General features: G+C 47.2%; 2 protein-coding genes across 2 annotated transcripts in view; one reads left to right on the top strand and one right to left on the bottom strand.

Annotated features, from left to right (window-relative positions):
• Positions 1–447: 447 nt before the first annotated feature.
• LOC131735598 (aconitate hydratase, mitochondrial-like) lies at positions 448–20,358 on the top strand. Its single transcript, XM_059021689.1, has 17 exons — positions 448–524; positions 3,155–3,297; positions 4,321–4,579; positions 5,466–5,558; positions 6,988–7,146; positions 7,518–7,668; positions 8,351–8,455; positions 9,558–9,649; positions 10,822–10,927; positions 12,372–12,529; positions 12,867–12,940; positions 13,533–13,651; positions 14,904–15,175; positions 16,221–16,412; positions 17,006–17,138; positions 17,559–17,680; positions 18,321–20,358. The coding sequence occupies exons 1-17, from the start codon at positions 489–491 to the stop codon at positions 18,450–18,452; spliced, it is 2,346 nt and encodes a 781-aa protein (XP_058877672.1). The 5' UTR covers positions 448–488; the 3' UTR covers positions 18,453–20,358.
• Positions 20,359–21,116: 758 nt separating this feature from the next.
• Positions 21,117–25,744, bottom strand: part of LOC131735597 (DNA-directed RNA polymerase III subunit RPC8-like) — a 6,243-nt gene continuing 1,615 nt past the window's right edge. Inside the window, exons 2-7 of the mRNA XM_059021686.1 lie at positions 25,679–25,744; positions 24,843–24,939; positions 23,917–24,003; positions 22,918–22,981; positions 22,421–22,610; positions 21,117–21,465 (exon numbers count right to left, since the gene is read on the bottom strand). The exon at positions 25,679–25,744 is cut by the window's right edge and continues 47 nt beyond it. Of these exons, the coding sequence (XP_058877669.1) occupies positions 21,412–21,465; positions 22,421–22,610; positions 22,918–22,981; positions 23,917–24,003; positions 24,843–24,939; positions 25,679–25,744 (558 nt within the window). The 3' untranslated portion in view covers positions 21,117–21,411. The remainder of the gene's footprint in view (positions 21,466–22,420; positions 22,611–22,917; positions 22,982–23,916; positions 24,004–24,842; positions 24,940–25,678) is intronic.

Raw genomic sequence — 25,744 nt, 5'->3', positions numbered from 1 at the left:
GTTTGTTGATTTATTTATTTTTTTTTACCTCGTTTCCCGTAGCAACCGTACAGTCCATTTCTAAGATTTTTTTTTTTGGTTTTTTTTTTTTAATTAAAATGAAATGTCGTTTTATTATTATTATTTTTATTCCTCTGGGTCTGGTAAATATGGTGTAAAATAAATAAATAATAATAATAATTTAAAAGACAAAATTGCTTACAGAGGGACAAAGATAAGGTCAAGATCATGGCAGATGTACAAAATACAAAAAAAGTTTATTTTTTTTTATTTCTGACAGAACTCGACGACTTTTGTCTTGTCGTACATTTTATTGATTTATTGAAGCCGATTTTAATCGGCGGAAATGTTTAAAAACTAAAAAAAAACGGACGAACAAATTAAAAAACAAAAGACAATGTTCCCTGCCAGGACCTCGGGCGGGATCTGATAAAAACCCGCGAATTGTTACGTCACTCCCAGCGACAGCATCTTTGTCAGTGCACAAAATGGCGTCGTACTGTTTGACTGTCAGCCGGCTTCAGGTAAGAAAAGGTTAAAAAGACAAAAAATAACGAACTTCCCGGCACCTAAACACGCGGTTTACAATCTTCAAACGTTTCTGCAACGAAATAGGTCGCTCTGCGGGGCTGTTAAAGCGTTTTTGGGGGATTAAAACTGTCTAAACTTGGTCGCCACCCCTACAATCTGAACAGGTTGCTAGGTCACGGTGTCCGTAACTAAAATACATAGCCGAGGCAAAGACGCTTTTTAACTTAAAAAACATTAATATTACACGCTGTGAAGTGTCAGTTATGGTTATTTAGCGATGTGTTTTGATATAACCGTGTAAAGTTAAGCTGTGTCTGGTTTCTCTAGTACACAAGGTGACCGCAAGGTTAACGCTGTTTATAAATCGTGGATTTGTTGCGTTTTAATTACATGTCGGGGGGGGGAGACTCGTGTATTTTTAAATGGATAATGTTGTTTTTCTTGTTATTAAAATGCGTATTTTGCCGCTTTGTCGTGTTTTGTTTGACTCGCATTGCGTGTAAATCGGGCTGCGCATTGCGCTGGCTTTCCTGAGACTCCGCCGACTTTGGAAAATTTTTACATTTTGAGGACTGATTTAACCGTGATTTCTTTTGATGATTTGATATAAAACTTTCCTTTTGTTTTTTTAAATATACCTCTTATTTATTATAAATGTTTTTACATTTTGAGGACTGATTTAACCGTGATTTATTTGTGTTTCTTAAGCAGTTTTTTTTTTTGTTTTAAAAGATTATTTTATGTTAATAAAACCATTTTTAAATGTGTTTTTTTGTCTTTACATTTTTATTTATTTTATTAATTGATTTTACATTGATAACTGATTTTACCGTTTCATTTTTTAAAAATATTATATTAATAAAACCATTTTTAAATGCGTTTTTTGCCATTATTATTATTATTATTATTTGTTTTTACATTGATAACTGATTTTACCGTTTCATTTTTTTAAGATTATTTTATATTAATAAAACCATTTTTAAATGCGTTTTTTGCCATTATTATTATTATTATTATTATTATTATTATTATTATTATTTGTTTTTACATTGATAACTGATTTTACCGTTTCATTTTTTTAAGATTATTTTATATTAATAAAACCATTTTTAAATGCGTTTTTTGCTAATTATTATTATTATTATTATTATTATTATTATTATTATTTGTTTTTACATTGATAACTGATTTTACCGTTTCATTTTTTTAAGATTATTTTATATTAATAAAACCATTTTTAAATGCGTTTTTTGCTTATTATTATTATTATTATTATTATTATTATTATTATTATTATTTATTATTATTATTTGTTTTTACATTGATAACTGATTTTTACCGTTTCATTTGTTTTAAGATAATTTTATATTAATAAAACATTTAAGATGTGTTTCCCTTTATCATTTGTATTTAATTTTATTTATTATAAACGTTTTTACATTGAGGACTGATTCACCGTGATTTAAAAATACACAAATAAAACATTCTATATAAAATCATTCTAATGTTATTTTTTTCCATTTCCCTTGTGTTTGTTCATGATCTATGTTTTATTTATATTAAAAAGTAAATAAATATCAAAATAAAAGGCCGATGTCGTTTTATTCGTTATGGGAAGACCTCGGATTGCGTTTGAAAGCAGACCCGGTCCAATCTGTCTGAACTGGGTCTGGTTCTGTTCAGAGGAGAGACAGACACTCCTGTCTGCAGTTCAGCGTTTCAAAATCACGTGGTGACAACAGAGGCGACCCCTGAAGCTCAATTTATTATTATTATTATTATTATTATTATTATTATTATTATTTATTTCTTAGCAGACGCCCTTATCCAGGGCGACTTATAGACGTAAAATGAAGGTGCTAAACTCATTCACAATAAAAAAAAAAAAATATATATATATATATATTATTTTATATATAATATTATATGGCTGTGTGGTCCAGTGGTTAAAGAAAAGGGCTTGTAACCAGGAGGTCCCCGGTTCAAATCCCACCTCAGCCACTGACTCACTGTGTGACCCTGAGCAAGTCACTTCACCTCCTTGTGCTCCGTCTTTCGGGTGAGACGTAGTTGTAAGTGACTCTGCAGCTGATGCATAGTTCACACACCCTAGTCTCTGTAAGTCGCCTTGGATAAAGGCGTCTGCTAAATAAATGCGTGACCCTGAGCGAGTCGCTTCACCTCCTTGTGCTCCGTCTTTCGGGTGAGACGTAGTTGTAAGTGACTCTGCAGCTGATGCATAGTTCACACACCCTAGCCTCTGTAAGTCGCCTTGGATAAAGGCGTCTGCTCAATAAATGCGAGACCCTGAGCGAGTCGCTTCACCTCCTTGTCCTCCGTCTTTCGGATGAGACGTCAAACAAACGAGCTCCTATTGGAAGTGACTCTGCAGCAGCAGCAGCAGTTGTTGATGATGCAGAGTTCACCCCCCTAGTCTCTGGAAGTCGCTTTGGAGAAAAAGCCTCCGCTAACTAACTAACTTCAATTCTGTTCTGAGAAACTCATTTTAACAGAACAGCGCTGAGGGCGGTTTTGCAAAAGTTATTTATTCCTGTCCCTGCTCGGGTGCAGCGACGAGTACGGCTCTCTGCTGACCCGCTGTCTCTGTCTCGTTCTTTCCCAGCATGCCCTGGGGCGCGGGGCGAGGCGCCTGCACCTCACCACGGCGTTCGACGCGCGAGCGAAAGTGGCGATGAGCCGTTTCGAGGCGAACCACTTCGTCAACTACGAGAAAATGCAGAAGAACATTGACATCGTCAGGCAGAGGTGAGAGAGAGGGAATCGGACTCCTATCCTACAGCAGTGTGATCCATTCCAGGTTTTACTGCTACCAGCTTGATCAGCCCCCAGTGTGTCTAGCTAACAAGCTCAGGTGTGTCTTATTATTAAACTCCTAGTGAAACCAGGACTGGATCACACTGCTGTTTTTATTTCTACAAAAATCCAGGAATAGCTAAATTTTGTGTTTTTCTTCCCCTGTAACTTAAGGAAGTGTTTTGTTTGGTTGCAAACTTAAATTAAAATGTTATGAAAAGTACTGAACATACTAATCCTATCTCCTTTCCTCCACTCTTCAATCTCCTCCCTTTCCTCTCTTCAATCTCCTCCCTTTTCTCTCTCTCCTCCCTTTCCTCTCTTCAATCTCCTCCCTTTCCTCTCCTCTCTTTCCTCTCCCCTCCCTTTCCCCTCTCTCGCCCCTCCCTTTCCCCTCTCTCGCCCCTCCCTTTCCCCTCTCTCGCCCCTCCCTTTCCCCTCTCTCGCCCCTCCCTTTCCCCTCTCTCGCCCCTCCCTTTCCCCTCTCTCGCCCCTCCCTTTCCCCTCTCTCGCCCCTCCCTTTCCCCTCTCTCGCCCCTCCCTTTCCCCTCTCTCCTCTTTCTCCTCCCTTTCCACTCTCTCCTTTCTTCTCTCCCCTCCTCTTCTGTCTCTCTCTCCTCCTCCTCCCCCCTCCCTTTCCCCTCTCGCCCCTCCCTTTCCCCTCTCGCCCCTCCCTTTCCCCTCTCGCCCCTCCCTTTCCCCTCTCGCCCCTCCCTTTCCCCTCTCGCCCCTCCCTTTCCCCTCTCGCCCCTCCCTTTCCCCTCTCGCCCCTCCCTTTCCCCTCTCGCCCCTCCCTTTCCCCTCCCTTTCCCCTCTCTCTCCTTTCTTCTCTCCCCTCCTCTTCTGTCTCTCTCTCCTCCTCCTCCTCCCCCCCTCCCTTTCCTCTGTCTTCTCCCTTTTCTCTCCCCTCCCTTTCCTCTCTCTCGCCCCTCCCTTTCCTCTCTCTCGCCCCTCCTCCTCCTCCTCCTCCTCCAGGCTGGCTCGCCCCCTCACCCTCTCTGAGAAGATCGTGTACTCTCACCTGGCAGAGCCGGACTCTCAGGAGATCGCTCGCGGGCGCTCCTACCTGCGCTTGCACCCGGACCGCGTGGCCATGCAGGACGCCACGGCCCAGATGGCCATGCTGCAGTTCATCAGCAGCGGCCTGCCCCGCGTGGCCGTGCCGTCCACCATCCACTGCGACCACCTGATCGAGGCGCTGTCCGGAGGACCGCAGGACCTGGAGCGAGCCAAGGTGAGTCACCCTGCCCTCCCAGAACCACAGCCAGACCCCCCGGCTGTTTCACTGCTCTCTTTAACCCTTAGCGGTCCATTTATTCAGTGTCTGTCAGGCGAGTCGGGTCCAGTTTATTTTCACAAGTAATTTTATTCCCAGTAAAACAGGTTTAAACGTCTCTGCATGTCAACAGGACTCTCAGTACTGCCTCTCCAGCCCTGCTCCTTGCTCGCTGTGTTTCACATCCCTCTTCATCGTCGCGCGTACTGATCAAATCATCTCCTGATCGCTCGACTGATCACCAAACTCCTCGATAATGAGATCCGAGTCGTTATTTTATAACTGGAACATCTCAAAACGCTCTGAGAATGTCAGTGACGTTTTTTGAGCGCTGGATGCGGGCTTGGGCCTCTCGGAACTACATTTCCCGTCATCCTCCTGCTCGCCGGTTACACACGTGAGCAGGAGGATGATGGGAAATGTAGTTCTGAGGAGGGCCAATGCGGGTACGTGGAAAGCCATCTTGAGGCAGTGGAATGCAATTTAAAAATGTTAAAGTGGTCAAAATGTAAAAAAAATAATAATTAAAACTATATACACACCTTAGGTAAACAGTTGTAGCAACACTGAGGAGGGGCTTCACACTGGGGCTGGGAGCTGTGGTTCTGTATTGTAATAGAGGTTTGTATAGGAGCAGAAGCCCACAGCATATAGAACTACAGCTCCCAGCATCCCTCACCATTGCTGCGGGTGCAGAGGCATGCTGGGAGCTGTAGTTTTATATTGCAATGGCCAAAAGTTTGGTGAAAGATGGGGGCTGGTGCTGCTAGTTTGATTTTTGTCATCAAATTATTTCTTTTTTTTTTTTTTTTTTTTTTTTTAAATATTTCTCTCTCCCCTCTAGGATGTGAACCAAGAAGTGTACAAATTCCTGGCCACGGCTGCTGCAAAATACGGAGTGGGATTCTGGAAGCCGGGATCAGGAATCATTCACCAGGTCAGTTGAGTTTTCAGTGTGTTTTATTTCTATAGAGGGGCTTAGATCGTGCAGGATTCATGCAAACATTGTGGAAAATTAACTTTATTTATATTTATGTATTTTTAGTCTAATCATTACCCTGGTTTTACAAACAAGCTGTAGGGTTGGTATTTACTCTGTGTGTGTGTGTGTGTGTGTGTGTGTGTGTGTGTGTGTGTGTGTGTGTGTGTGTGTGGATGTATACACACACACACACAGCAGTGTGGAGTAGCGGTCAGGGCTCTGGACTCTTGACCGGAGGGTCGTGGGTTCAATCCCAGGTGGGGGGACACTGCTGCTGTACCCTTGAGCAAGGTACTTTACCTAGATTGCTCCAGTAAAAACCCAACTGTATAAATGGGTAATTGTATGTAAAAATAATGTGATATCTTGCAACAATTGTGAGTCGCCCTGGATAAGGGCGTCTGCTAAGAAAATAATAATAATAATAATAATAATAATAATAATAATAATAATAATAATAATAATAATAAAATATATATATATATATATATATATATATATATATATATATAATATAAACGTATAAAACAAAATAAATATAATATAAAAATCTGTAGATATTTTTATGTAAATTAAGTCAGCATATTCAGGGTCTGTCTGTTAAGATATTTACCTGGAAAAATGGTTAGAAATGTTTGCCATTGAATTTACACTGAAGACGCTGAGAGAGACTTCTAGAGGAAACGTTTGCCATTGAATTTACACTGAAGACTCTGAGAGACTTCTAGTGGAAACGTTTGCCGTTGAATTTACACTGAAGACGCTGAGAGAGACTTCTAGTGGAAACGTTTGCCATTGAATTTACACTGAAGACGCTGAGAGAGACTTCTAGTGGAAACGTTTGCCGTTGAATTTACACTGAAGACGCTGAGAGAGACTTCTAGTGGAAACGTTTGCCATTGAATTTACACTGAAGACGCTGAGAGAGACTTCTAGTGGAAACGTTTGCCGTTGAATTTACACTGAAGACGCTGAGAGAGACTTCTAGCGGAAACGTTTGCCGTTGAATTTACACTGAAGACGCTGAGAGAGACTTCTAGTGGAAACGTTTGCCATTGAATTTACACTGAAGACGCTGAGAGAGACTTCTAGCGGAAACGTTTGCCGTTGAATTTACACTGAAGACGCTGAGAGAGACTTCTAGCGGAAACGTTTGCCGTTGAATTTACACTGAAGACGCTGAGAGAGACTTCTAGTGGAAACGTTTGCCGTTGAATTTACACTGAAGACGCTGAGAGAGACTTCTAGCGGAAACGTTTGCCGTTGAATTTACACTGAAGACGCTGAGAGAGACTTCTAGCGGAAACGTTTGCCGTTGAATTTACACTGGTTCAGTCTCTTACAATGAACACTAAACTGGCCGTCTCTCTGTCTCCCCCTGCAGATCATCCTGGAGAACTACGCCTACCCTGGTGTGTTGCTGATAGGCACAGACTCTCACACCCCCAACGGGGGGGGCCTGGGGGGGGTGTGTATCGGGGTGGGGGGCGCAGACGCAGTCGACGTGATGGCGGGGATCCCCTGGGAGCTGAAGTGCCCCAACGTGAGTCTTACTGTCCCCCCAAAAGACAACCTGTCTCTATCTAAATATCCCAATCTACCACCAATATCCTGTAGCTCTCTTCACTATAAAATCAGCTACAAACCTCCTTCAACCAAAGTCTATCTACAGGGCTGGGAATCAGACTCCCGCTGCACAGCAGTGTGATCCAGTCCTGGTTTCACTAGGAGTTTAATAATAAGACACACCTGAGCTTATCTACAGGGCTGGTAATAAGATCTATTTCTCTCTCTTGCTCTTTCTTTCTTTCTTTCTTTCTTTCTTTCTTTCTTTTTTTCTCTCGCTCTCTTTTTCTCTCTCGCTCTTTCTTGCTCGCTCTCTCTCTCTCTCTCTCTCTCTCTCTGTGTGTGTAGGTGATTGGGGTGAAGCTCACTGGCTCCCTCTCTGGCTGGACCTCCCCCAAAGATGTGATCCTCAAAGTGGCCGGAATCCTGACTGTGAAAGGGGGCACGGGCGCCATCGTGGAGTACCACGGACCGGGCATCGACTCCATCTCCTGCACAGGTCGGGCACCCTGTCTGTGAGAGGCATTGTGAAGCACAGAGAGGTCTGGTAAAGCATAGGGAAGCATTGTAAAGCACAGAGAGGTCTGGTAAAGCACAGGGAAACATTGTAAATCACAGAGAGGTCTGGTAAAGCATAGGGAAGCATTGTAAAGCACAGAGAGGTCTGGTAAAGCATAGGGAAGCATTGTAAAGCACAGAGAGGTCTGGTAAAGCATAGGGAAGCATTGTAAAGCACAGAGAGGACTGGTAAAGCATAGGGAAGCATTGTAAAGCACAGAGAGGTCTGGTAAAGCATAGGGAAGCATTGTAAAGCACAGAGAGGTCTGGGAAAGCACAGGGAAGCATTGTAAAGCACAGAGAAGTCTGGTAAAGCACAGGGAAGCATGTTTGTAATTCAATTTTTAAATAGATCACAGCTGGGAATCAGACTCCCGCTGCACAGCAGTGTGATCCAGTCCTGGTTTCACTAGGAGTTTAATAATCAGACACACCTGAGCTTGTTAGCTAGACACCCTGGGGGCTGATCAAGCTGGTAGCAGTAAAACCTGGACTGGATCACACTGCTGTGTGATAGGAGTCTGATTCCCCATCCCTGTGTTTTTTTTTTTTTTTTCTTCCATCTATCAGTTTATTTCGATCTCCCTGTTTTTCTATATCTCCGTCTCCTCCTCTCTTTCTAGGAATGGCTACAATCTGTAACATGGGGGCTGAGATCGGAGCCACAACATCTGTCTTCCCTTATAATCACCGCATGAAGACCTACCTGGAGAAGACTGGGAGAGGAGGTGAGGGTGGCAAAGCTGGAATCCAGGGTCAAACTGACCAGGAGCCCCAGTCAGGGGAGCGCAGGGGGTACCCCGAGGCACGGCCGCGTGGTGCGCAGGGGGGGGGGGGGGAGAGTCACACAGTCAGGGGAGCGCAGGGGGTACCCCGAGGCATGGCTGTGTGGTGCGCAGGGGGGAGTCACACAGTCAGGGGAGCGCAGGGGTCCCCAAGGGTCTCTCCTGGTGAAGGCACGGCCGTGTGGGGGAGTCGCACAGTCAGGGGAGCGCAGGGGTCCCCAAGGGTCTCTCCTGGTGAAGGCACGGCCGCGTGGGGGAGTCGCACAGTCAGGGGAGCGCAGGGGTCCCCAAGGGTCTCTCCTGGTGAAGGCACGGCCGCGTGGGGGAGTCGCACAGTCAGGGGAGCGCAGGGGTCCCCGATTCATCAAACTGAACAGGATTGTGGGGGTCTGTCTGTCTGTCTGTCTGTCTGTCTGTCTGTCTGTCTGCAGCTTTAATGACACTAAACTCTTTTCAGAATGTAGTAAACTAACACAGACCCCAAGAAGGGATTCTATATTATACTGTAGCGTCAAACCGAACAGGATTGTGGGGCTCTGTCTGTCTGTCTGTCTGTCTGTCTGTCTGTCTGCAGCTTTAATGACACTAAACTCTTTTCAGAATGTAGTAAACTAACACAGACCCCAAGAAGAAGGGATTCTATATTATACTGTAGCGTCAAACTGAACAGGATTGTGGGGCTCTGTCTGTCTGTCTGCCTCTGTCTGTCTGTCTGTCTGTCTGTCTGTCTGCAGCTTTAATGACACTAAACTCTTTTCAGAATGTAGTAAACTAACACAGACCCCAAGAAGGGATTCTGTATTATACTGTAGCGTCAAACCGAACAGGATTGTGGGGCTCTGTCTGTCTGTCTGTCTGTCTGCAGCTTTAATGACACTAAACTCTTTTCAGAATGTAGTAAACTAACACAGACCCCAAGAAGAAGGGATTCTATATTATACTGTAGCCTCAAACCGAACAGGATTGTGGGGCTCTGTCTTTGTCTCATATTCTCTCTCTCTCTCTCTCTCTCTCTCTCTCTCTCTCTCGTTCCTCTCTTTCTCAGGGGTCGCTGCGTTGGCTGATGATTTTAAAGATCTTCTGGTCCCTGATAAGGGCTGTGAATACGACCAGGTCATCGAGATCAATCTGGACACGGTAACGAAGCGTCCTGGGTTTCATTTTTAGATTTTAATGAGTCATTTCTCAGTGCTTGACTACGCTGTGCTGTGTAATAGAGATAGACTGACCTGGACAGCAGTGTGGAGTAGCGGTCAGGGGCTCTGGACTCTTGACCGGAGGGTCGTGGGTTCAATCCCAGGTGGGGGGACGCTGCTGCTGTACCCTTGAGCAAGGTACTTTACCTAGATTGCTCCAGTAAAAACCCAACTGTATAAATGGGGAATTGTATGTAAAAATAATGTGATATCTTGTAACAATTGTAAGTCGTCCTGGATAAGGGCGTCTGCTAAGAAATTAATAATAATATATTATGAGGTACGTGACACACCACAGATTAGATCATTTTTTTTAATACCTTCATATCTGCTCCTTTCCTGTATTATGATTTTCTGTGAGGTGATATTTTGTGCTGTGATCACTTGTAACAGTTGTGAGTCGCCCTGGGTAACAGCGTCTGCTAAGAAATATTATTATTATTATTATTATTATTGAGATACAGGGAGAGGGGAGGGTCTGTCACACACACAGTGCAGGAGAACGAAACACCCTCTGAACATGATTAGAGGGACACACACTCTCACACACACACACACACACAGTGTAACCCTGACATACTGTATCAAAACAAATCTGTAGTCCTGGGTTGAGGTATTCAGTTAATCCTGACCTTTGTATAATAACTCTCTCCCTCTCCTCTCTCTCTCTCTCTGCCCCTCTTCTCTCCTCGCTCTGCCCTTCTCTCTCTCCTCTCCCTCTCCTCTGTCTCCCTGTCTCATCTCATCTCCTCTCCCTCTCCTCTCTCTGTGCCCTTCTCCTCTCTCCCTCTCCCCTCTTCTCTCTCCTCTCTGCCCCTCCTGTCTTTCTCCTCTCTGCCCCTCTCCTCCTCTCTCTCTCTCTCTCTCTCCTCTGCCCCTCTCTGCCCCTTCCTCCTCTCTCCTCCCTCTCTGCCCCTTCCTCCTCTCTCCTCCCTCTCTGCCCCTTCCTCCTCTCTCCTCCCTCTGCCCCTTCCTCCTCTCTCTCTCTCTGCCCCTCTCTCTCTCTCTGCCCCTCTCTCTCTCTCTGCCCCTTCCTCCTCCTCTCTCTCTGCCTCTGCCCCTCCCTCTCCCCTCTCCCCTCTCTCTCTCTCTCTCTCTCTCTCTCTCTCTCAGCTGAAGCCCCACATTAACGGCCCGTTCACCCCAGATCTCGCTCACCTCGTCTCCGAGATCGGGGGGGTGGCTCAGAAGTCTGGCTGGCCTCTGGAAGTCAAAGTGGGTGAGTGACACCGCCTCCTGCTGGCGGAGGGGAGGCAGTGCAGGCGCAGGTCACGCGTCACACGTTCCTCCATCTCTCTGTTTGAAGCGCTTCTCCCATTGTCAGGAAACTGCCTCTTAACATTATTCAGCTCAAGATCTTGAATCTCTGAATCTGGGGATATAGGGAGGTCTGTCTTCATTGTAAAGAACTACAGCTCCCAGCATCCCTCGCCACTGCCGCAGGTGAAGAGGCATGCTGGGAGCTGTAGTCCCATAGTTACAATACAAGATTCATATTGAAACACAGTGCGGTTTACAGCAAATCATAACACTGCTAGAATACAAGATGGAGGCAGCGAGGCAGGATCGCAGCGAGTTCTCTCTCCAGCATCCGCTGAGGATACAGTAACGCAACGCTGAGCTCAGGCAGGTCCAGAGCAGAGCAGGAGGGGCGGAGCAAGAGAGAATTTTATATGAAGGAGGCTCACTGGTCCCAGCGGGTTAGAGAAAGGGGGTCTCGATACCAGGAGGTTCAAATCCCGGCTCAGCCACTGACTCCCTGTGTGCGGATGAGACGTCAAACAAACGAGCTCCTATTGGAAGTGACTCCCTGTGTGTGTGTGTGTGTGTGTGTGTGTGTGTGTGTGTGCGTGCGTGACCCTGAGCGAGTCGCTTCACCTCCTTGTGCTCCGTCCTTCGGATGAGACGTCAAACAAACGAGCTCCTATTGGAAGTGACTCTGCAGCAGCAGCAGCAGCAGTAGTTGTTGATGATGCAGAGTTCACCCCCCTAGTCTCTGGAAGTCGCTTTGGAGAAAAAGCCTCCGCTGAAAGACTCGTTATTAATAATAATAATATTATTATTATTATTATTATTATTATTATTATTATCACGGATATGACAGATGAAACCAACTCCCCAGTAATGTTGTTGAAGCTGACACCCTGGGATCCTTCAAGAAGCTGCTTGATGAGATTCTGGGATCAATAAGCTACTAACAACCAAACGAGCAAGATGGGCCGAATGGCCTCCTCTCGTTTGGAAACTTTCTTATGGGTGAAAAATATTATTTTTTCTATTTTTTTTTAAGGGGTAATATTAAGAGAGAGCAGAGAACGAGTCAGGGGGGAGTCTCCCCTGGTAAAGGCACGGCCGTGTCATTTCCCTCCGTAAAGGACTACATCTCCCATCATCCCTCACTGTTGCTACAAGCGTGGAGGCATGCTGGGAGATGTAGTCTAATAACCAGGACTGGATGGCTGAAGGACTGGTAGAATCCTTTTACTATGGCTGGGGAGTCACAGAACAGCACAGAAAAAATAATGTGGTATACAGTTTGGCCACACGGGGGCAGCAAAAGCTAATGAATTACACATTGAAAAAAAACTAAATTTTACAAAACGCCTGAATTTCTCGTTTTGGAAGCTTTGTGTTTTTAATTGGGTTCTGTGCTTCTTGCGCAGGGCTGATCGGAAGCTGTACCAACTCCAGTTATGAGGATATGGGCAGGGCGGCTTCCCTGGCAAAGCAGGCGCTGGACAAGGGGATGAAATGCAAGGCCCAGTTCACCGTGACTCCAGGGTCCGAGCAGATCCGAGCCACCATCGAGAGAGACGGCTACGTGAGTCCCCGTCCTTAATCAATAATCAATACTCTCCTTTGCTGCAGAGGCATGCTGGGAGCCGTAGTCTTATATTGTAAGAGAGGTTTGTATTGCTGGGGATACGAGACCCACAGCATAAAGAACTACAGCTCCCAGCATGCCTCACCATGGCCGTGGGTGCAGAGGCATGCTGGGAGCTGTAGTAGAGGTCTGTATCGCCTGTGATACCAGACTCGCAGCGTAAAGAACTACAGCTCCCAGCATGCCTCGCCATTGCCGCGGCTGCAGAGGCATGCTGGGAGCCGTAGTCCGAGCTAGCTAAACTTATTTTCTGTTTTTCTTTTCGTCCTAACAGGCGAAGATTCTGACCGATGTTGGCGGGCTGGTTCTGGCGAATGCCTGTGGACCCTGCATTGGACAGTGGGACAGGTAGGGGTGAGATTAGCCCCCCAAAAAATGAAATGAAATCCATTCACAGGGCTGGGAATCAGACTCCTATCCCACAGCAGTGTGATCCAGTCCAGGTTTTACTGCTACCAGCTTGATCAGCCCCCAGTGTGTCTAGCTAACAAGCTCAGGTGTGTCTGATTATTAAACTCCTAGTGAAACCAGGACTGGATCACACTGCTGTGCAGCGGGAGTCTGATTCCCAGCCCTGTAGATAGACTTTGGTTGAAGGAGGTTTGTAGCTGATTTTATAGTGGAGAGAGCTACAGGATATTGCTGGGAACTGTGGGATATTTAGACAGAGAGAGATCAGGGCTGGGAATCAGACTCCCATCCCACAGCAGCGTGATCCAGTCCAGGTTTTACTGCTACCAGCTTGATCAGCCCCCAGTGTGTCGAGCTAATAAGCTCAGGTGTGATGATGTCACTGATGATGTCACTGGCTGGTGTGCCTTATTATTAAACTCCCAGTGAAAGTATATTTTCTGAGAGTCCGGGTCGACTGATACAGTGACAGTGAAACTGGTTGCCTGTTTTAATTGTTTTTTTTATTTATTTATTGTTTCCCTCTCAGACGCGACGTGAAGAAGGGAGAGAAGAACACGATCGTGACGTCTTACAACCGGAACTTCACGGGAAGGAACGACGCCAACCCCGCCACCCACGCCTTCGTCACCTCCCCCGAGGTGAGGAGGGGCTCCGCTCTGGGGCTGGGGGCTGTGCTTCTGTGCTGTGATGGAGGTCTGTATCGCTTGTGATACGAGACCGCGGCATAAAGAACTACAGCTCCCAGCATGCCTCACCATGGCCGCGGGTGCAGAGGCATGCTGGGAGCTGTAGTTCTGTATTAGAGGTTTGTATTGGAGCAGAAGACCACAGCATAAAGAACTACAGCTCCCAGCATGCCTCACCATTGCTGTGGGTGCAGAGGCATGCTGGGAGCTGTAGTTCTGTATTGTAATGGCGTAAAGTTTGAAAGATGGTGGCTGGTGCTGCTGGTTTTGACTTGTCATCGAATTCTTGTTTTTTACTATTTCTAAACTGACTCGTTTTCTCCCCTCCCTTTCTTCTCTTCTCTCCATCTCTCCTCCCTTCTCCCTCTCTCTCCCCCTCACTTTCCTGTCTCTCTTTGTCTCTCCCTCCCCTCTCTCTCTCTGTCTCTCCCCATCACTTTCCCTTCTCTCTCTCTCTCCTCTCTCATTGGTTCCTCACCCCTCCCCCTCTGTCTCTCCCTCCCTCCCTATCCTCTCTTCCCTCCCTCCCTATCCTCTCCTCTCCCCCTCCCTCTCGCTCTCTCCTGTCTCTCCCTTCCCTCTCTTCCTCACTTTCCTGTCTCTTCTTCCCCTCTCCTCTTTTCTCTCTTCCTCTCTCTCTTCTCTCCTCTCCTCTCTCTCTCTCTCCTCCCTTCCCTCTCTTCCTCACTTTCCTGTCTCTTCCCCTCTCCTCTTTTCTCTCTTCCTCTCCCCCTCACTTTTCTCTCTCTCTCTCTCTCTCTCTCTCATATCATTGGTTCCTCACCCCTCCCCTCTCTGTCTCTCCCTCCTCCCATTCCTTCTCTCTCTCTCTCTCTCTCTTTCTCTCATATATCATTGGTTCCTCACCCCTCCCCTCTCTGTCTCTCCCTCCTCCCATTCCTTCTCTCTCTCTCTCTCTCCCTCTCCCTCTCTCTCTCCCTCCTCCCATTCCCTCTCTCTCTCCCTCTCTCTCTCTCTCTCTCTCTCTCTCTCTCTCTCTCATATCATTGGTTCCTCACCCCTCCCCTCTCTGTCTCTCCCTCCTCCCATTCCTTCTCTCTCTCTCTCTCTCTTTCTCTCATATATCATTGGTTCCTCACCCCTCCCCTCTCTGTCTCTCCCTCCTCCCATTCCTTCTCTCTCTCTCTCTCTCCCTCCCTCTCTCTCTCTCTCTCTCTCTCTCTCTCTCTCTCTCTCTCTCAGATCGTCACCCGCCATGGCGATCGCTGGCCGGCTGGATTTCGATCCGGAGACGGATTTCCTGACGGCTCCGAGCGGAGAGAAGTTCAAGCTGCAGGCCCCCAGCGGAGACGAGCTGCCGTCCCGGGACTTCGACCCCGGCCAGGACACCTACCAGCACCCCCCGGCCAAGGGGGACTCCCAGCCCGTCGACGTGAGCCCCCAGAGCCAGCGGCTGCAGCTCCTGGAGCCCTTTGAGCGCTGGAGCGGAGAGGAGCTGGAGGACTTGCAGGTTCTCATCAAGGTGAGAGAACGAACTACGGCTCCCAGCATGCCTCTGCACCCGCGGCCATGGTGAGGCATGCTGGGAGCTGTAGTTCTTTATGCTGTGGTCTCGTATCACAAGCGATACAGACCTCTATTACGATACATCATGTACAGCTGTGGACAAAAGTTTAGCATCACCCTCTATATAGAATGAACTGATTCAGCTTCATAGAGTCCAATGAAAGCTGCTGAATAATGTTTCCTTGTTAACATATTGAATTCCACCCCCTCTATATAGAATGAACTGATTCAGCTTCATAGAGTCCAATGAAAGCTGCTGAATAATGTTCCCTTGTTAACATATTGAATTCCACCCCCTCTATATAGAATGAACTGATTCAGCTTCATAGAGTCCAATGAAAGCTGCTGAATAATGTTCCCTTGTTAACATATTGAATTCCACCCCCTCTATATAGAATGAACTGATTCAGCTTCATAGAGTCCAATGAAAGCTGCTGAATAATGTTCCCTTGTTAACATATTGAATTCCACCCCCTCTATATAGAATGAACTGATTCAGCTTCATAGAGTCCAATGAAAGCTGCTGAATAATGTTCCCTTGTTAACATATTGAATTCCACCCCCTCTATATAGAATGAACTGATTCAGCTTCATAGAGTCCAATGAAAGCTGCTGAATAATGTTCCCTTGTTAACATATTGAATTCCACACCCAGCGCTTTGTAGTTTTCCAGATACTGAACAGAAAAACTGACATTGAAAAAAATTTGACGTTTAGAAATCTAACATGAAATACTACTGGACTACGATTATGGCTTCCGGTATAGACTTTATGCATCTCCCTGTGTAAAGTTAACTTGCTGGCTCGGACTACGGCTCCCAGCATGCCTCTGCACCCGCGGCCATGGTGAGGCATGCTGGGAGCTGTAGTTCTTTATGCTGTGGTCTCGTATCACAAGCGATACAGACCTCTATTACGATACATCATGTACAGCTAGCATTTTAGGTTAGATTTTTTCACCCCCCTGACTCTCTGGCGCCCCCGTCTCCCCCCCCGTGCAGGTCAAGGGGAAGTGCACCACTGACCACATCTCCGCGGCCGGACCCTGGCTCAAGTTCCGAGGCCACCTGGACAACATCTCCAACAACCTGCTGATCGGAGCCGTGAACATAGAGAACGAGAAAGTGAACCAGGTCAAGAACCAGCTGACTGGAGAGTACAGCGGAGTGCCGGACACTGCGAGATACTACAAGGTGAGAGAGAGAGGGTGTGTGTGTGTGTGTGTGTGAACCAGCTGACTGGAGAGTACAGCGAGATACTACAAGGTGAGAGAGAGGGGGTGCGTGTGTGTGTGTGTGTGTGTGTGTGTGTGTGTGTGAACCAGCTGACTGGAGAGTACAGCGGAGTGCCGGACACTGCGAGATACTACAAGGTGAGAGAGAGGAGGGGTGTGTGTGTGTGTGTGTGTGTGTGTGTGTGTGTGTGTGTGTGAACCAGCTGACTGGAGAGTACAGCGGAGTGCCGGACACTGCGAGATACTACAAGGTGAGAGAGAGGAGGGGTGTGTGTGTGTGTGTGTGTGTGTGTGTGTGTGTGAACCAGCTGACTGGAGAGTACAGCGGAGTACCGGACACTGCGAGATACTACAAGGAGAGAGAGAGAGAGAGAGAGCTGGGGATGTCAGACACTGCAAGATTGCTTGTTAGTTTTTAATTCTATGCCTCTCTCTCTTCCCTACCCTTTCTCTCTCTCTCCTCCCTATCCCCTCTCTCCTCCCTTCTCTCTCTGACTCTCCTCCCTCCCTTCTCTCCTCTTTCTAACACTCTCTCTCGTTGTCTCTCTGCAGAAGCACGGTGTGCAGTGGCTGGTGGTCGGGGATGAGAACTACGGCGAGGGTTCGAGTCGGGAGCACGCTGCCCTGGAGCCCCGACACCTGGGGGGGAGGGTCATCCTCACCAAGAGCTTCGCCAGGATCCACGGTGAGGGGGGGGGGGGGACGAGAAGAAGAGAGAGAGAGACTGGGAGGAGGGGAGAGAGAGAGAGAACTGGGTCTAAGAGAGGGAGACAGAGACACAGAGAGAGTTTGGGGCTCTAGTGCCTTAATCAGCGTGACTGAAACTAAACTGAGTCCAGCAGACCAGCTCTAGTTTGGGGCTCTAGTGCCTTCATCAGCGTGATTGAAACTAAACTGAGTCCAGCAGACCAGCTCTAGTTTGGGGCTCTAGTGCCTTCATCAGCGTGATTGAAACTAAACTGAGTCCAGCAGACCAGCTCTAGTTTGGGGCTCTAGTGCCTTCATCAGCGTGATTGAAACTAAACTGAGTCCAGCAGACCAGCTCTAGTTTGGGGCTCTCGTGCCTTCATCAGCGTGATTTTGAAATCTGTTTTCTTCTCTGCAGAGACTAATCTTAAGAAGCAAGGGATGCTTCCTCTAACGTTTTCCAACCCCAGCGATTACGACAAGATCCGACCGGACGACAAGGTCTCCATCCACGGGCTGAAGGACTTCCTCCCAGGAAAGGTACTGAACCACCGCAGAGAAACTGCATCCCCGCCCCCTGCTGGCGGAGGGGAGGCAGTGCAGGCGCAGGTCACACGTCACACGTTCCTCCATCTCTCTGTTTGAAGCGCTTCTCCCATTGTCAGGAAACCGGCTCTTAACATTATTCATCTCAAGATCTTGAAGAGCAGATTCTGGGGGTACAGGGGGGTCTGTCTGTGCATCACGTATAATTTGGCTGCTGGATTATGGGTGGGATATTGCTGACTGTCTGTCTCTGTCTTCCTCTCCTGTCTCTCTTCCTTCTCTCCTGCCCCCCTCTCTGCCTCTTTCTCTTTGCCCCTCTCTCTGTCTGTCTTTCTCCTCTCCTGCCCCCTCTCTCTCTCCGTCTTTCTCCTCTCCTGCCCCTCTGCCTCCTTTCTTTTTCTCTTCTCCTCTCCTGCCTCCTCTCTCTACCTCTCCTTTCTTGCCCCTTTCTCTGCCTCTCTTTGTCCTTCTCCTCTCCTGCCCCCTCTCTCTCTCTCTCTCTCTCTCTCTCTCTCTCTCTCTCCCCTGCCCCCTCCTTTTTTCTTTTCTCTCTTTCTCTCCTCTCTCTCTCCTCCTACCCGCCCTGTCCTTCTTTCCTGCCTGTCTCTCTCATATTTTTCTCTCTCTCTCTCAGCCCCTCAAAGGCATCATCAAGCACCGGGATGGCTCTCAGGACACAGTCTCTCTCAACCACACGTTCAATGAGACACAGATCGAATGGTTCAAGGCGGGCAGCGCCCTCAACAGGATGAAGGAACTGCAGTAGAACCGTCGAGGAGGGGAGGAGCCTGGGAGGGGAGGGGAGGAGCCTGGGAGGGGAGGAGAGGAGCTGGGGAGGGGAGGAGCCAGGGAGGGGCGGGGCTAGGAAGCCTAACCCAGCTCATACTAAACAGAGTTCATCAATCCTTCATGAGAGAGAGGGGGAGGCTACAGGGCTGGGAATCAGACTCCCGCTGCACAGCAGTGTGATCCAGTCCTGGTTTCACTGGGAGTTTAATAATCAGACACCCCTGAGCTTGTTAGCTAGACACACTGGAGGCTGATCAAGCTGGGAGCAGTAAAACCTGGACTGGATCACACTGCTGTGCGATAGGAGTCTGATTCCCAGCCCTGTGTACAGTAAAAACAGTTGCATTTTTCTGCTAGCTACACAACCTAGTCTGAATTTGTCCAAGCTTGTCAAACGATATATATATATAAATGTGATTTTCCGCACGGATCTCGCTCGCAACTCGAGTCCTTGGTCTTGTTCTTTCACTTGTGATCAGAAGCTGCTCATCGCATTGACAGACAAATGTGTGTGAAACCACTGACCTGCAAACGGTCAGCCAGCTCCATTCTGTAGAGGGTCAGCCAGCTTCAAATGGTCAGCCAGCTCCATTCTGTAGAGGGTCAGCCAGCTTCAAATGGTCAGTCAGCTCCATTCTGTATGGTCAAGCAACTTCAAATGGTCAGTCAGCTCCATTCTGTATGGTCAGCCAGCTTGCTTCACTGTGAGGTCCAACACTAGCCGTTCAGCGTTGAATTCTAGATGCATCTCTATCGCCGTTGCTATCGGTTACAGGATCACGCACTGTATATTATGGTCTGTGTCGGGTAGCTAAATTATCGAGGGCAGCTTTTTAATGTTGACTTTGTACGCAGAGCAAATCCCTCAAGCTGTTGTGATGAACAATTTACTGTATCTTCTACACCGAGAAATACGACCATAAACTTCATGAATTCAATGGCAAACGCTTCCACTAGAAGTCTCTCTCAGCGTCTTCAGTGTCAATTCAATGGCAAACGCTTCCATTAGAAGTCTCTCTCAGCGTCTTCAGTGTAAATTCAATGGCAAACGTTTCCACTAGAAGTCTCTCTCAGCGTCTTCAGTGTAAATTCAACGGCAAACGCTTCCATTAGAAGTCTCTCTCAGCGTCTTCAGTGTAAATTCAACGGCAAACGTTTCCTCTAGAAGTCTTTCTCAGCGTCTTCAGTGTAAATTCAATGGCAAACGTTTCCACTAGAAGTCTCTCTCAGCGTCTTCAGTGTAAATTCAATGGCAAACGTTTCCGCTAGAAGTCTCTCTCAGCGTCTTCAGTGTAAATTCAATGGCAAACGTTTCCGCTAGAAGTCTCTCTCAGCGTCTTCAGTGTAAATTCAATGGCAAACGTTTCCACTAGAAGTCTCTCTCAGCGTCTTCAGTGTAAATTCAACGGCAAACGTTTCCTCTTGAAGTCTCTCTCGGCGTCAACGGTTTGAAATCCGGAGCAAGACTTTTTCTAGCGGAACCGTCCTGTCGTTTTTGAGTCTGAGTTTCTCGTTGTGTTTTTAAATCCTGCTCTAGCGTGTGTTTTAAGCAGCTATGGGTGAAATGACACTCCACACAGCCATTCGAAGACATAAATACTGGATCTGTGGCAAATTGGCTTCCTATGGCGTTTTAAATAACCCTTTTTATAAGGGAAAGGGATTCTAAAAAATGTCTTGAAAGGTGAATGCAAGTAAGTGGGTGAAAAACAGTGTGAAATTCTCCATTTACAAAAGAATACATTCTTAATAATCCATACGTATGATCAGGTCTACTTGATATTTCATTAACTGACCGCTGGGTGATTGTGCTGCTGTTATTGATTATGAAATATTTATCAAAGTAAAAAAAAAAAAATATATACATGGTTGTGAAATAAAAATTGTTTTTTGTGTTTCTTTTAAAAATAAATTCTCCCTCCTCGGCTCCGCTAGAGCCACACTGCTTCCCTCCCAGTCCCTCCTCAGCTCCGCTAGAGCCACGCCGCTTCCCTCCCAGTCCCTCCTCAGCTCCGCTAGAGCCACGCTGCTTCCCTCCCGGTCCCTCCTCAGCTCCGCTAGAGCCACACCGCTTCCCTCCCAGTCCCTCCTCAGCTCCGCTAGAGCCACGCCGCTTCCCTCCCAGTCCCTCCTCAGCTCCGCTAGAGCCACGCTGCTTCCCTCCCGGTCCCTCCTCAGCTCCGCTAGAGCCACGCTGCTTCCCTCCCGGTCCCTCCTCAGCTCCGCTAGAGCCACGCTGCTTCTTTCCCGGTCCCTCCTCAGCTCCGCTAGAGCCACGCTGCTTCCCTCCCAGTCCCTCCTCAGCTCCACTAGAGCCACACTGCTTCCCTCCCTCCCAGTCCCTCCTCAGCTCCGCTAGAGCCACGCTGCTTCTTTCCCGGTCCCTCCTCAGCTCCGCTAGAGCCACGCTGCTTCCCTCCCAGTCCCTCCTCAGCTCCGCTAGAGCCACGCTGCTTCCCTCCCAGTCCCTCCTCAGCTCCACTAGAGCCACGCCGCGTCCCTCCTCAGCTCCGCTAGAGCCACGCTGCTTCCCTCCCGGTCCCTCCTCAGCTCCACTAGAGCCACGCCGCTTCCCTCCCAGTCCTCTACTAATTATGATTATTTATTTAGCTAAAGGATAACAAAAGAAAATTCAAACAAATTGTTGAAAAATTAAACATTTTTTTAATCAACATACAGTACTTAATACATATTTAAACTGTACAATTATTTGCTTTTGGTACACATACAGTATCACACACACTAGCACACAGACACACTATCAATCTCACTGTCAGACAAATACACTATCACAGACACACTCTCACTGTCACACACAGACACAGAGGCATGCTGGGAGCTGTAGTCCTAGCCAGCAGTTCATTCTACAGTGAGATGATGCTAAACTTTTGCTCCATAGCTGCACACACACACACAGTTTTGAGTCCTTGTCCTATTTAATGGTTTGTCCACCAAGACTGAAGACCAAGACCTGGTTCTATAATGGAAGCCTGCAATACAAACAATGAATGAAAATTCAATTCAAAAACAGCATTAACCCTTTCATGCATTAGAAAATACATATTATAAAGACATTTCAGAGGGCTGGATCGCATCGATGTCATGGTCTAGCGCTGTGTATTATAAAGACATTTCAGAGGGCTGGATCGCATCGATATCAGGGTCTAGCGCTGTATATTATAAAGACATTTCAGAGGGCTGGATCGCATCAATATCAGGGTCTAGCGCTGTATATTATAAAGACATTTCAGAGGGCTGGATCGCATCGATATCGGGGTTTAGCGCTGTATATTATAAAGACATTTCAGAGGGCTGGATCGCATCGATATCGGGGTCTAGCGCTGTATATTATAAAGACATTTCAGAGGGCTGGATCGCATCAATATCAGGGTCTAGCGCTGTATATTATAAAGACATTTCAGAGGGCTGGATCGCATCGATATCAGGGTCTAGCGCTGTATATTATAAAGACATTTCAGAGGGCTGGATCGCATCAATATCAGGGTCTAGCGCTGTATATTATAAAGACATTTCAGAGGGCTGGATCGCATCGATATCAGGGTCTAGCGCTGTATATTATAAAGACATTTCAGAGGGCTGGATCGCATCAATATCAGGGTCTAGCGCTGTATATTATAAAGACATTTCAGAGGGCTGGATCGCATCGATATCGGGGTCTAGCGCTGTATATTATAAAGACATTTCAGAGGGCTGTGTCTCATCTATCAGGGTCTAGCGCTGTATATTATAAAGACATTTCAGAGGGCTGGATCGCATCAATATCAGGGTCTAGCGCTGTATATTATAAAGACATTTCAGAGGGCTGGATTGCATCAATATCAGGGTCGATAAAGCCAAACTACAGCTCCCAGCATGCCTCTGCATTGCGGCTCATGGCAGAGGCTCATGGGAGCTGTAGTTCGGGGTAGGAGGGTCTGCACTCACTATGAGAGTGTAGGGGGCCTCTTTCTTTTCGTCAGGGCTGGCTTCGGAGGAGAGGGGGCCGCTGGGGGAGGTGTCGACGAAAGCCTCGTCCACCACTCTGAATCGGACGTCCTCGCCCTGGTCCATGTAGAGGTCGTGAGCTCCTTCTTCTGTTTCATATTCCCAAACCCAGACCTGCTCAGAGTCATCACTGACACAGAGAGAGAGAGTCAAGGAGCAGACAGGGAGGAGAGGAGGGGGGAGAGAGGGGAGGGGAGGGAGAGGAGCGAGGGAGAGGGGAGAGGGAGAAAGTGGGGGGAGATGGGAGGGAGGGGAGAATGAGAGGGGAGAGAGAGAGATGAGGAGAGACACGCACGCACACACACACGCGCGCACACGTACACACACGCACACACACACACACAGGGAGTCAGTGGCTGAGCCGGGATTTGAACCGGGAAAAACGTTTCTCAGATTTCAAAAAAAAATGTAAAAATCAATACTGGATGAAAGGATACAATTTCGCCGGCTGCTGAAGAGACTCAGGAGGAATTAAAATGTCATCAAAGAACCCGAGAGTGACTGCGAGAGAGAGAGAGAGAGAGAGAGAGAGAGAGAGAGAGAGAGAGAGAGAGAGAGAGAGAGAGAGAGAGGGAGAGAGAGAGAGAGAGAGAGAGAGAGAGAGAAGACAGAAACATCATATTTCAAAGCAGGTGAAAAATGCCTGTGTTACAAAAAAAAACCCTTACTGGAGCTGTAGCGATTCACTGTGTATCCAAGAACTACAGCTCCCAGCATCCCTCATCACTGCACAGGCATGCTGGGATCTGTAGTCCTAGCCAGGGCTGTACAGATTCAATGTGTATCAAAACCACAGCACAGTTCATTGGAGCTAAAGAACTACAGCTCCCAGCATCCCTCATCACTGCACAGGCATGCTGGGATCTGTAGTCCTAGCCAGGGCTGTACAGATTCACTGTGTATCAAAAACACAGCACAGTTCATTGGAGCTAAAGAACTACAGCTCCCAGCATCCCTCATCACTGCACAGGCATGCTGGGATCTGTAGTCCTAGCCAGGGCTGTACAGATTCACTGTGTATCAAAACCACAGCACAGCTCATTGGAGCTAAAGAACTACAGCTCCCAGCATCCCTCATCACTGCAGAGGCATGCTGGGATCTGTAGTCCTAGCCAGGGCTGTACAGATTCACTGTGTATCAAAACCACAGCACAGTTCATTGGAGCTAAAGAACTACAGCTCCCAGCATCCCTCACCGTTGCCGCTGGTGCAGAGGCATGCTGGGAGCTGTAGTCCTATAGCCAGGGCTGCACAGATTCACTGTGTATCAATGAATCGCGATGCTTTCTTCACACGATGTATCCTCCTAGAAGGTCTGGATCGTTTGTATTGGGGTACAAGACCACAGCAATAAAGAACTACAGCTCCCAGCATCCCTCACCGTTGCCGCGGGTGCAGAGGCATGCTGGGAGCTGTAGTTTCCAGTGATTTCTTACCATACACCCCTTCCTGGCTGCATCCTTTGATTTTTCCGACAAGAATCTCGTCCAGAAACGGCCGGAAAACCACGTACCGGAAGTGAACTGAAACGAAACAGACCAGTGACCTACAGCTTCCTGTAACAGGGCTGTGAACAGAGAGACAGACAGACAGCCTCCACACACCCCCCCCCCAGATTCTGATCCTCTCAACAGCTTGCGAGCTGAAGATGATCCCGAGCGATTTTCATCAGAATCGGACAAGCGCTTCTCGAGATATAACCTTACATGGGCAGCGGTGTGGAGTAGTGGTCAGGGCTCTGGACTCTTGACCGGAGGGTCGTGGGTTCAATCCCAGGTGGGGGACACTGCTGCTGTACCCTTGAGCAAGGTACTTTACCTAGATTGCTCCAGTAAAAAACCTAACTGTATAAATGGGGAATTGTATGTAAAAATAATGTGATATATTGTAATAATTGTAAGTCGCCCTGGATAAGGGCGTCTGCTAGGAAATTAATAACAATATATATATAGGAGGCTGTGTGGTCCAGTGGTTAAAGAAAAGGGCTTGTAACCAGGAGGTCCCGGGTTCAAATCCTTGCTCAGCCACTGACTCACTGTGTGACCTTGAGCAAGTCACTTCACCTCCTTGTGCTCCGTCTTTCGGGTGAGACGTAGTTGTAAGTGACTCTGCAGCTGATGCATAGTTCACACACCCTAGTCTCTGTAAGTCGCCTTGGATAAAGGCGTCTGCTAAATAAACTAATAATAATAATAATAATAATAATAATAATAATAATGTGATATCTTGTAACAATTCTAAGTCGCCCTATAAGGGCGTCTGCTAAGAAATAAATAATAATAATAATAATAATAATAATAATAATACATGCGCATACAGGTGCAGCGCTCCGAATCGCACACTAGGGGGCAGCATCGCTTACCTTTTGTATGGGATGCTCCATCACCAGGGAAGATGAAAGAATCTTCAAGTTTGGTGATGTCATAAAGACAGATGCACAGCCCAACGTTATAGACAACCTGGGAGAAGAGGAGGAGGAGGAGGAGGAGAGGGAGGGAGGAGGAGGAGGGAGAAGGAGGGGGCGGGGCAACAAGAACACAGCATGAGTGAAGACACGCCCACTGCCCTTTCTCCTGCCTCACACTTACTTACTGTGGAGTAGCGGTCAGGGCTCTGGACTCTTGACCGGAGGGTCGTGGGTTCAATCCCAGGTGGGGGACACTGCTGCTGTACCCTTGAGCAAGGTACTTTACCTAGATTGCTCCAGTAAAAACCCAACTGTATAAATGGGGAATTGTATGTAAAAAATAATGTGATATCTTGTAACAATTGTAAGTAGCCCTGGATAAGGGCGTCTGCTAAGAAATAAATAATAATAATAATAATAATAATAATAATAATACTTGAAAATGTATTGAGATTTTTTCAAAACATAAACAAATCTACGACACATCATTAATAAACGTTAAACACACGCCCACAAATCTAAAACTATAATAGGCGCGATATTTCTGGACAATTTCCAAAGGTTGTTGAATATATATTCCTGGTACAAATTAGCACCGAATCGGGTTTTTTTTTTCCTCAGTCGCTGTTGTTGTTGTTGCGGGCGGGAATTTTTCTACGTTTCCATAGTAACGCGCGCTTTCCCGCCCGCTGGGTCCAGTGTTTACAATTTGAATTACAAACTATTTAGCCCTGCTTGTGGGTTCATTTACGGATTTCTTGTTGGTTTTTTTGTTAAATTGGGTGGCTCACCTTGTTTGCCAGCTTCTTATTAAGCTGTTCAGCAATGGCGTCGTTCAGTCTTTGTTGAAATTGCCA

The sequence above is a fragment of the Acipenser ruthenus genome, unplaced genomic scaffold (assembly GCF_902713425.1).
Source record: "Acipenser ruthenus unplaced genomic scaffold, fAciRut3.2 maternal haplotype, whole genome shotgun sequence".
NCBI lineage: Eukaryota > Metazoa > Chordata > Actinopteri > Acipenseriformes > Acipenseridae > Acipenser > Acipenser ruthenus.
Note: the sequence above shows the minus strand (reverse complement) of the source record. Positions and strands in the feature narration are given on the sequence as shown.